General features: G+C 43.5%; 1 protein-coding gene across 2 annotated transcripts in view; it reads right to left on the reverse strand.

The window, feature by feature from the left end:
* The window catches only part of pcsk5b (proprotein convertase subtilisin/kexin type 5b), a 54,457-nt gene extending 47,855 nt beyond the window's left edge, over positions 1-6,602 (reverse strand). For both annotated transcript variants that reach the window (XM_083978730.1, XM_083978729.1), the window contains exons 1-2: positions 5,951-6,602; positions 1,406-1,510 (exon numbers count right to left, since the gene is read on the reverse strand). In XM_083978730.1, coding sequence (XP_083834856.1) covers positions 1,406-1,510; positions 5,951-6,130 — 285 coding nt within the window. In that variant the 5' untranslated portion in view covers positions 6,131-6,602. The remainder of the gene's footprint in view (positions 1-1,405; positions 1,511-5,950) is intronic.
* Positions 6,603-12,083: the final 5,481 nt, after the last annotated feature.

The raw sequence follows: 12,083 nt of genomic DNA on the forward strand, positions 1-12,083 counted from the left end.
AACCTTCATCCCCCCCTTGGCAATAACCACCCTGAATAACCAAAAATGAACAGTTTGCTGCTTTTAACAGCCCCCTCCTCCTTTATAGCATGATTGCACTTACAATGTTCTTCTTAACGTTTGTTTTTAATGTTTGTCTGTAATGTTTTTTAAACGAGCCTGTCAAAGAAGAATTTCTGTCATTCGTGACAGCCAAAGTTTATCCATCCATCTATCCATCTATCTATCTATCCGTGGGGAACCGTTATACTTTTTTTGGTATCTTTCCCTGGATCTGTGCATTCACACAGTCCTGTCACTGAGCTCGACAGGAAGTTCCTTCCTTCCACTTCATGTCTTGGTATTTGCTCTGATCTGCATCGTCAGCGGAGAGACCTGATATAGACAGGTGTGCCTCTGTCCAATCCCATGTCCAATCTGCTGAATGTATCACATGTCTTACACCCATTGACCGGTGATGATGAATATCCTCCATGGTCAAACCACAACCCATAAAAAAATATTACATAATAATATTTAATTTCCCACCTAGACCTTTCTATTACATTCTATGTAAAATAGAAATGCAACAGATCGGTTCTCACATGCCACTCTTCATCTATCAGGACTGTGATCGGCACAGTGTGAGATGACAGGAAAACTAAGATTTTCCTCCAGTGTAGTTGTGTTCCTCCTCTCATAAACATTTTGTCCCTGCAATAACTAATTTGTGTGCAGGTCTTGTCTGCGACAACAAGGACATGAAATCAGAGTCATCTGAGTCGGTGGCCTCTGGGTTGTATACAGTATTGACCAGATTGTAAAATCAGCACAATGCTTAAACTGGTGTGTCACACCTCATGAGCACCAAACTGATCAAACAGTCAGCCACAACTCAAATATTTATATTACGTTGTTTAAGAGGAACTATGCAGGATTTGAAGCTTAACTTTGCTCCACTTTTTTTAATTGTGATGGTTTAATAAATGGTTTAACTTGTTACAGGGAGAATAGAGGCTCTCTGCCTTCCATGTGCGTGTCACTAATTGCGTCTCTTGGTTGAAAAACTTTAAGTATGTGCCCATTCGTTTTTTACTCATTTGATAAAATAAAGTTAAATGAAGGTCCACTTACTTGCTTGCTTTACCTAGAGCTCATGATATTCATCAGCAGGCGTAGTTTGCTTTAGTCACAAGATAACAGGTAATCACCCTAATTCAATACTTAACTCACATGATGACAACTGAGCCATGTCCATGATAGCAAAACACATTTTATCTACTGATGAATACCATAAGATGTCCATAGAAAGCTTGAATGCCATCGTCAACCTTGAGTTCAAATTACATTACCGCTATCATTTAAATGCACAAGAAACACATCCTCTGAACTTCTGTGACTCACGAAAACTGTATATGAGGCTTACCTTGGGCTCCATAGAAATGAAACTGTGGCGTCCACGGCTGGACAAAGTCGACCGTTTGATGGTTCGACTATGGAAGAAGTGATAGTGGTCTTTAAGATCCCCGATCTGTAAAACACAAATACAGACTTTTCATTACATAAGTCTTCCTTTGACATTGCAATAGATAAGTAGCGTTGTGCTTGTTGGTAGAAAGTGTCTGGACATTGGCGTTTCTCGTAGAGATGCTCACATTCCACAACTGAAGTAGATATCAGACATGTATACATACATACATACATACATACTGTATGCATGACAGAGCTTACTAGAGTCATTACTGAGATGTTCAGTCTCTTAAAGTGGTAAAGGGACTTCTTTTTCTACATTGTTAAGCTAAGTCCATGTCTAATACGGAAATCTTTGTTGTGCTCTTAAAAACAGTCAGAGAAAAGATGAAGGAACGTGGTCTAAAAGGGCCGACGGGTCAAATGAAAACAGACAAACAGATGCAATGCATGCACAATAAGATGCAAGACTTTACATGACAGGGGTAAGGAGGCCAGAGGATCCACAGACAGACAACGACAGACAGACGGCAAGCTTCTGAATGGTGATTAGTTTTAATAATTGATAAAGACCATACAATCCCTCAGATGATCAAACTATCATGGCTGCCAAGGGTCCTGTGGTGTGTCACTGATCCATGGCTGAGCTCCACCACTACACAGCCCATTAGATCAGCTTTCAGCTCAGTGCTAATGCAAACACACACACACACACACACACACATTTGCAACTTACAGACTGATAAAATGAGAAAACATAAAGTGCCAATAAGCCTTGCTGGAGTACCTTCCGGACAGATCAAACATTATCTAAAAATGCAGCAGATGTCATAGGGTCTGGGTAATCGGATTATAAAGCATTAAACAAATTAGCAAAATGTGCTTCCATCATAGGAAGCTTCCACTATGGACGTTTCTCATAGCGTAAACAGGTCTCAACATATCATGCTTCCACTACCTATTTAATCTACCCTACATTGCTATTAGCAGGCCACCCTTCCCTCTAGGACTGCCTGTATATATGGAGCTACTGAAAGAGCTCTACACACTTTTAAAAAAAACCTCTAGTGCTTCTTTGAACTTGGTATACAGACTTCAAAAAGTCTAATTTCACTGTGAAATCACAACCTGTATCACAACGTCGACCCCTCTTGGGGTTACCCTGCACCTTACAGTCGCTGTGCAACTTTTTGACATAATTTTATCCTCAACATGAGTCAGCAAACATGGTTTGACTTGTTACTGTAGTAGTTATGACAACATGTGTTTAGATTCCTGTAATCAACAGAACTTACATTTTGATGCAATAGTCGACATAGTGAATCATTGCTTCAGCATAATCCTTGGTTGCTGGGAATTATGTTGTAACAAATTTGTGAAGCCAAACCACTTCACAGTGACACAGTTAAGTTTTGTTTTTTTTTTCCACTGGAAGCGTCACTTGATAGTATCCTACCAGGTTTGCCAAAAGATGATACAATTTTAACCATAACAGTTGTTTTGACTGCCGTATTGTACGGGTGGGTTCTTCTGAACATGTGTGGTTCAGTCAGTGTCATCATCTGTTTCCACATTAAACAGGGAAAAGACAGGCATGACATAAGATGATAAGAGATCACACACATACACAACCACACTGGAGGACTCTCGCTGCCATCAGTCTGTCTGCAGAAGTGCGACTGGGATTAGAAAAACTGTTTTCTAACTTCTTGCTACATGATGCAGAGGCTGCAGTCTTCCTCCAACTACATGGTTGAAATGACAGGAAAGGACAACACTGATAAAATATTAATTCCCCTTATTTGTAGTTGCATACGAATGCGGACAGTTGAAGGCAAGTCGTGAACAATTCTCTTTCTTTTTTCTGTTCAACAGTGTCACACACATGAATAGTCCTCACCAAGTTTTTCATCTCCACTCTCCGAACCCCAATAACCCACACCCCATTAAATTAAAATCCTCCACTCTGTCCCACACTTCAACAAACCAGAAAATAGAGGAAATAAATTACTGATTATAGGTCGCCACAGACACTTGATGATTTTCTTGGATAAAAATGTTCAGTATGAGAGGTATTTGTTGAAACATGGATAAATGTTCAACTTGACACCATCCAATAACAACACCCTGTTGGACTGATGCCTGCAAGAACTGTACAAACTGTACAAATAATCGCATAACTTGTTACTGATGCAACCACCTCATGTCCAGGTCTGGCTTCAGATCACCACGCTCCCTTCTCACTCCGTGCGTCCAAGTCTCTCCCGTCTCTTCAAAACTCCAGTGTGAACACAGATCCACGAGTGAGGCCTTGTCAGCTGATTTAGACTCAATTTGGGCCAGTATCTTAGTCTGGGAAGGGGGCTCCATGGTTAAGAGGATTACCCAGAATTCCCCAATGAGGTGCTCTCTCACTCCGTGCCAACTCTTTTCATCCATCCGTCCATCTATCATCCCTTCGTTCACCCTCTCCTTCTTCCATCTCTCAGTGTGTGGTTATATTTGTCTGTTCTCCTCTTTCCACCCCTGTCAAGAAGATTATATTGTCCCTCCATCACATGCCCCCCCCCTCACTCATTTTCTCCCTGCAACTACTCTGCTTCTCACACCTCTTCTCACTTTGCAGTCATATTCCCCAAATAATTTATCACAAACTGATGAACAGTCCAAGCACGTTTAATAAATATATTGAAAAGCACTTATAGTGTAGGCAATCAGTGTTTACAATCTACAAACTAACTGCAAAGTAAATTGTGATGACTCAGATCACTTCATTTTTCAGTTTTATTTTATTTTCCATGTACATCAGTGCTGACTGAAATGAGGGTGGGGTTTGATGACAGGGATGTCAAAGTTCACATTAGGAAACCAGAGTGTGCTGTTATCGCTCCCATGGGAGCAGCTTTCAGCTGACCCCAAAACCAGGAAGTGAAGTAAAACTCTTGTCTATGAGGTGTCAAAGTCCAATGAACGCCCCATATTGAGATGGAAATTAGGGCGAATGGTGGGGGTTGGGGGCGACACTACACTCCACAGGGGAATTCCTATGGAAAGGGGGGGAGGACTCCACACATTAGTTCCTGTCAAAGAGAGGGGATAAACGAGGCCATTAAGGCCTGCTCTCTGGGGAGTATAGTGGGTGGGCGGGCTGGATAAGGCGAGGAAGGAGGGGGGGTTCAATAGCTGTTGACTAGGCTACCCCACAACAACCTGTCAGAATGCCCCCCTCTGTTCCACGCCGTCCTCAGGTCGAGCACTGGCAAGTGCAGGCTTGAACTATCCACGTATTTTGGTCGTGACACTCTGGAGTATGTGTGGGGTCCACGTTTGTGTGTGGCGTATTTCTTTTATCCACAAAGAACACAAGGATTTCTCTTTAAACTTTGTCAAAACACTTTTCCAAGTGACCGGCTGAGCTCCTCCTTCTGAACCTGTTTAGACCTCTGTTGATTAAATGACATCATTTGAGGAGAAACTGACAAATCTCACATCAGTGTTTACTCTCTGTATTTTTACAGCTGTGGCTGGACTTTATTTTGGGCTTTGCCGAGCGCTGGCCCCTGCACTTGGCCTTTGAGCATCAGATGCAATAAATACTGAATGATTCTAAGGCGCCTTTCAAAATGAGAGCTGTGAAATATTAACTCAAGTCTTTCTCCTAAAATACGACCTGCGTATTTTAATATTTTCTCTTGTAGAGGTGCTTCATCATTCGCCCACTCGAGGAACTCTTAATGAAAACAGCTTAACCCCATCCATGTAGGAATGCTGAAAAAAAAACTACTTGAGATTTATTCCTACATGTAAACAGAGCTCAGCAGTTCTGCTTTCTAGCAGCTGACCCAGTGGGCCTAGTTATGAACCCAGTCAAGATCCCACTCAGGAGGACAACAACACTGTGGAGCATGGAGAGAAAAAGTGCAAAACTACAACAACCAGTTTTGGTTCGCGACATGTTCAATCACAGACATGTTTCCAATTGAAGACAAATCTGAGGAGGACACGCATAGCCTAATAAATGGCACAAGTACAACACTACAGCACTGAGCAGAGGAAACATTTCAATCTGTTAGAGGCGCTTTGGATGTCCATGATGATGCCAACAGCTCCAACCAAACTGTCTCGGGTTGTGTGTGAGTGTGTGTCAAGACGACCGAGCACATGAGGCTGCTGGTAGTGAGCTCCCTGTGGCTCCAAGCCCCGCAAAACTCAACACGATCCACGGAAACACAGCGAGGAGGCACCTGTTGTACCATCCTACTCCTGGTCTTGTTTCTTTGTTTCCCCGCAGCTTCTCTCTCCCTGTGCGAAGAGTCAGACTGCTTCACGGGCTACATGCATACAGGTTTGGACCTCAGACCTTTAGCGTTTGACCTCATATCGTTTGTCTGTCTGTTAAATGAACAATAACCACAATGGTGTGCTCCACTTTTACGAGCTGACACAGACAAGAAAAAAGGGGGGAGACACACGAATGAAAGGTAACTTTGGATGGACCTACCTGTCCCATGTTCCTATAGCCATATTTTTCCGCTATCCGCTCGGCCACATCGGGTCCCCCGGCTATCCTCACTGCCCAGTGGTTGGTGTAAATCCGAGCATTGCACGGCGGGGACGCAAAGCCGAGACTGAGCGCCAGGACGCACAGCAAGCTTCTTCTCCAAGCGGCGTTGCGGACCATCTTCTTCCCCCACTTTTAACCCGACTCTTCTCCTCCTCCTCAGCCGACCAGGCAAACAACCAAACTTGTCTTCTCACCGAGCGAGACTCTCATAGAAACTGAACTCTCAGGGCAAAAACAACTGAGAGAGAAAGAGAGGGAGAGAGGGGAGAAGGATCTGAGCCCCGCAGAGGGAAAATATACCTTATCCTCCAACCGCTGGTTTCCACATGGGAGAGTTGGAAGTTTGCGTTTCGTGTGCGCTCTCTCTCTCTCTCTTTCTCTCTCTCCCTCTGTCTTTTTTTTTCTTCCACGGCGGAGGAGGAGGAAGTGTGCGTGTCTGCTCGCCGTGCGTCTTGGCGCGCGAGTTCGTGTACGTATGTGTGTGCGCGTGCGCGGGGCTCCTCAAAGACGATTCCTCTTCTCCATGAACAACCGAGATGTTGGTCGTTCTGCTTATCGGGCTTATTCATGTGGCGAAATGGCTACAGCGCCTCCCCACAAATAACTAGCTGACACTCCGGAGAGTAAAACAACTAAAGCCGCGGGGTTTCCCTGCCGAGCTCCGCTGGGTCTTAAAGACACCCTGTTTGGTTCCACCGCTGACCGGCGTGTGCGTGCGTGCGTGTGTGTGTGTGTGTGTGTGTGTGTGTGTGTGTGTGTGTGTGTGTGTGTGTGTGTGTGTGTGTGTGTGTGTGGAGGGCCAGCTTCAACTGTTTCCTACACGTGAAATGTGACATGAAGAATAACTTTAACTTCTAAATGTTAAGTTTGTCATTCTGTAGTTCACATGTAGGCTACCACTGTCAAGGATAACCCTAACCGTGACCCTGCTCTGACCCTGTTTAACCCAGGGACTAACATCATTCATCTTCCGTCAATAGGTATAGAGTCGTGTTCAAACGGTATTTATAAGAAAGCCTGTGTAAAAATGTTTATCAAACGTGCTACATGTTTTTGTTTTTAAATGTGCAGCATTTAACAGGAAAGCGCTTTGAAAATAGGCTTATTAAATTCTAGATGATTATAGCATCTTTCAATTTTTTTTTCTTTCTTGTTCTTGAAGAAGGTTAGGGGGTGTTTGCGAGATGTGTTGTTTCCAGGACTGTTCATTGCAATCAACTGTGTAGTCTTTTAGTAGGTGACAGAGACATAAACACGTCTGTGTCACATTTTAAAAGTTATAACAAACCATTTCTGTACAGAAATGGCAGTGGTTATTCTCCCCTAAATCCCCTTTTAAAACGTCCACAAATTAACAAGTGGATGCATTACATTTTGGATACCACTCCCCCTTCCTACACCTCGAAATCTGCTGTGAATGCAGGCCTTGTCAGTCTCCTGGCTGGGCAATATTGACATAGACATACCAATGTAAAGCTGGGTAAACTATGACCTCTACTTTAGTCATCATCCAGAGAGAGCCACAGACTTAAAAAAAAAAAAAAAAAAAAAGCTTTTCCGTCTTTTTTTTAATGTGAAACACACATTTCTTTTAACTTTATCAATTTCATTATTTTTGGCATTGTAGCTGACTCGATTGATGAACAGAGTGGATGACTTTAAATGTTTCATACAAAAGCCGTGGGTAAATTTGACTGAGTTAGTTTGCCCTCTGCTACATCACTGAATGAGCTGAACTCAGTGTGTGTTTAACACTGTTACACTGTCACCAACCTCACAGATAACCTTCCTGTGTGACTGGGTTACGCACCCACCACTGCCAATTAGGCCTTCTGCCCTTCATACTGGCATTACCGCATATTTCCCCTTAATCAGTGAAGCTCTAGATGTCATGCCCCCCATCACAACACAGGTCACAGCTGACTAAACGCTGTCATTATGGAATGTGCCTGGTATTATCTGCAGTTGAGCCTTTCATTCAAGGCCTTTGTTGATTGATGGGTTTTTGTTTTGCAGCAGTTTCCCGGGGGTGTCTCTGTGCACAGCGAAAACTCTGTTCTACATGGGACACAAGTGAAAATCAGCATAATTGCACTAATTGCAGCCAATTTCTCACTGAATGGACCCCGCTGTCACATCTCACAACAAGCAGGGGACAAGAACATCTCATGGTCCCCCAGATGGAGATGAAAGGGAGAAAAGAAGAAAAAAAAACACCCAGTGATCGTTCTCTATTCAGCTGGATGGAAGGGCTTGTAATTTAACGAAAAAGGAGAGGAGACAAAACACAGCAGAAATTGATTTGAGTATCCAAATCAAGTATCCAGGTCACGAGGCCGCTTTGAGCATCACTGCCCCTAATTTCCATTCAGGTCTTAACTGTCGCGATATCTTGCGTGACAGCCTCACAAGCCACCCGAGTTTCTCTGGGGGAGTGAACCGAGTGAACCCCAACAAAACGTCTTTGTCAACATCTGAGAGCGGAGCAGTCACGAGTGTCAACAAATACTCAGAGGGGCATTCCTGTGTGCATTCCTGTGCCTTTTCAATGAAATAACAGGGTGCATCATGTGTTTAGGCCAAACACAACTTGGGAAAAAAACTGCACAATCCCCATGATACAAAACAATGGAAGGCCCCAGTAAGAAACTGCAGCCAACCAGCTTCATTCACCAAGGACACAGCTAATTTGTTCCTTCAGAATCAAGCCCAACACTTCCAGAGGGGAACCTCCCACATGATTTTCTTGTCCCACCAAGAAATTGGGGTGTTATCAGAGATGTGTGCCCCTCTTGCATTTAAATGCATTCATCTCTCTTTTTTTCTTCTCATGGTGTACCGTGGGGCACACATTTGGAAAACCACCCCCTTCATGTGATATTAGGCAAGAATGGGGCAAACAATGGCATTGTCTCTGGCCTTTATAAACCAAGGCTTCTTATAAATTTCTCCTGCTTAATAATATGTGGAGAAAGGACATTAATTGTTCCTCAGATGTAGACTGGCATACCATCTGGTTAAATATATCTCTGCCATCCACAAATGTAAAACATTAAATGATACACTGTAAGTTTATTCACAGATCTTATCTCACTCCTCAAAGACTCCATCAAATGAAGCTCAGAGACTTTTTCAGATAATAAAATTGGTACTTTCATCCACATGGTCTGGCAGTGCCCGCAGGTTAATAGGTTTTGGGTAAACATTTCAAGCATCTTGTCTACATTTATTTTGAGAGAGCAGTCCTTCACTCACAGTGCCTGCTGTTGCTTAATGACACTGCCATCTTAGAGTTATAAATCATAGTCATAGTCATAAATGAAAGACGTCTTTTGTTAGCCAGACTTACAGCTGCTAAAAGAGTCGTAGTTTGTCGCTGATGATCACCACATGCACTGTCAGTGAGGGAATGGCTCTCTGCCTACAAAGATATGGCCCAGTTGGAGTTGTCCACAGCTCGACTTCACCACGCCAAAACACAAAATATTTCATGTTGGTCAAAGCTACTACAAATAATATGTGCTTCACTGTAGTAACTGTAAGAGCACCTTCCTTTACTACTTTTTTCTCACTTTCAGATTGCTTTGCTGGACACTAAATAAATGTATCATTGCTTCCATTAATATGGAAATGACCAATAAATATTTTATCACAAAAACAACGCATTCATGTCTTCATGTTCTTCCACCATTTTCTTCCCCTCCCTATTCACAGGTGTTCCCTGGTTGTATATTATTTTTAACCTGAATGCATTGTTTTATGCTTTTTATTTTTTAATTCATTTTCACTAAATTGTGGGCTCTTGTTTTTACTCCTGTCTGTCCTCCGTGTCCCTATTTGTTCATTCAGTTATTTCTCTGACTGCCCTTATCTGTACCTCTCACTGGGTGGGCTTCCTGGGAGTTAAAGTTGACCTTTCAACTTCACATTGACCTTCGACCTTGTTGCTGTAGGCTCCTGCACTTAGGCCACAATAGCGCCTGCCACTCATCAACTTTCCATCCTCTCTCCTCTGCATCCCACCCTCCCATCACCACCCTTCTCCTCTTCCCCCTCCAAGCTCCCTCTTTTGTCAGCCACATACCAAGGTTATATAGACTAGTCCACGGTCTCACACACTATACATTCAGTGGAAAGAGAGGAGGGGGCTTTAGACAGCGTCATAGTCACTTTAAACTTTGCCCGTCCTATTCTGTGATTTACGTGAAATCTAATTTCCATGGTACTCACTCAGTATTGGTTATCTGCTCTCAATTAAAACACATCTCAAAATAACTCAAATCAGAGAGTATTGGGTTTGATTATATCAGGTTCAGACATTTTCACACAGAGGCAAACACAATGTCTTCTTATGATTAATGTATTCACTGCCTGTGTTTACGTCTTTTCTTAAGTTCTCTGTCTCAAACATGATTCACAACTGCATATTTCATCAGTGCCTCAGTCAATTTATGAAATATAATTATGGAGGGATATTGTCTCCCATTTAGTCGGTAAGGTATGGACTGAAGTACTGAATACCTTCAAAAGACTTATATATGGTAAAATATCGCCACCTGGTGGTGACAAATAAGATTATACATATGGTTGTACTTTCATTTACTATGTTCAGATTCATGTGTATTCACACTTTTGCAGATGAAGAACAACTAGTTCCTGAACACATTATCTGGATTTCAACAACTTCATTATGATTCTGTATAATGATCAAAGGAAGGAATTTTAAAGCAACGTAATTTCAATCAATTCATTGTTCGTTTCACCATTTCATATTTTAGAAGTTGTTTTAGTTGTTTACGTTTAGTTTAGTTGTGGAGACAACTGGGACAGGAGACGTCCACATAGCTCCAAGTCATGACAACGGTCGTCTTCAGACTGGCTCATCCTGGCAAATGCATATGGGTCTGTATCACACAAGCTGGTGCAGCTCACACTGGCAAAACATCATATCCCCAGATCTCATCACTGACCACTACACCAACTTCAGGATGAGAGCCTCTTCAGGAGCACTAACATCAAGCTGGCACACGGCCGAGAATGGAATTATCATAGGGTGAGCTACCGGTATCTCTGTAAATATGCCATGAATAGGCTTGTAAAGTCTGCTGTACCAGAGTGCAGGGGGTCCAAGATGAAGTCAACTCAACGCTAGCCATCCATCAGGGTGTTCCTGGATGACCTGACAGTCACTACTGAGTCAGTCCCAGGCTGACGGTGGATAATGCACTCAAGAAGCCAAGTTGGCACGTTTGCACTTCAAGCCAACCAAATCTAGATCAGTGGTGCTAAGAAAAGGTAAGGTGGATGACAAGTTACGCTTTAGTGTTGCAGGCACATCCATCCCAACCATCACAGAGAAGCCTGTTAAGAGCTTAGGCAAGGTGTTTGACAGCATGCTGGGGGATACGGCTTCCATCCAGTCAACATGCACTGAGCTGGATGGTTGGCTGAAATCAGTGGACCGGTCTGGCCTGCCAGGGAAGTTGAAATCATGGTTGTATCAGCATGGATATTGTGGCCTATCCATATCTATTAAGTTCCAATCTCGACAGTGGAGACCTTGGAGAGGAAGGTCAGCAGCAGCCACCTCAGAAGATGGCTGGGACTACCAAAGAGTCCAAGCAGCATCACACTCAATGGCCACTGTAGCAAACTTCAAGGGCCACCAATGAAGTCTCTGAAAGAGGAGTTCAAGGTGAGAAAAGCCAGAGTGGTGCTGCAGTACAAAGATTCAAGTAACCCAAAGGTGTCCAAGGCTGGCATAGAGGTGTGGAGCACAGAGGAGGTGGTTCAACAAGCTGATTCAAGACTGCACCACAACAGGCTGGTGGGAGTCTTGACATGAGGCTGGGCTGGGATCCTTTTCAACTCCCCCACATTGGCACCATCAAAGGAAAGGAAAGGCGTCACCTAGTCCAGGAGGAAGTGAGAGCAGCAGTAGAGGGGGAGAGGTCGGGAGGAGGGTGACTTGGGCTGAACTGTGGAAAGCTGAGTCCCAGTGATCCAGACAGTGTATGATGATGCTCCCCAGCCCCTTGAAACTACATGTGTGGGGTGGGGTCACCGGCAT

The sequence above is a fragment of the Trachurus trachurus genome (genome assembly GCF_905171665.1).
Source record: "Trachurus trachurus genome assembly, chromosome: 9".
In the NCBI taxonomy this organism is placed as follows: domain Eukaryota; kingdom Metazoa; phylum Chordata; class Actinopteri; order Carangiformes; family Carangidae; genus Trachurus; species Trachurus trachurus.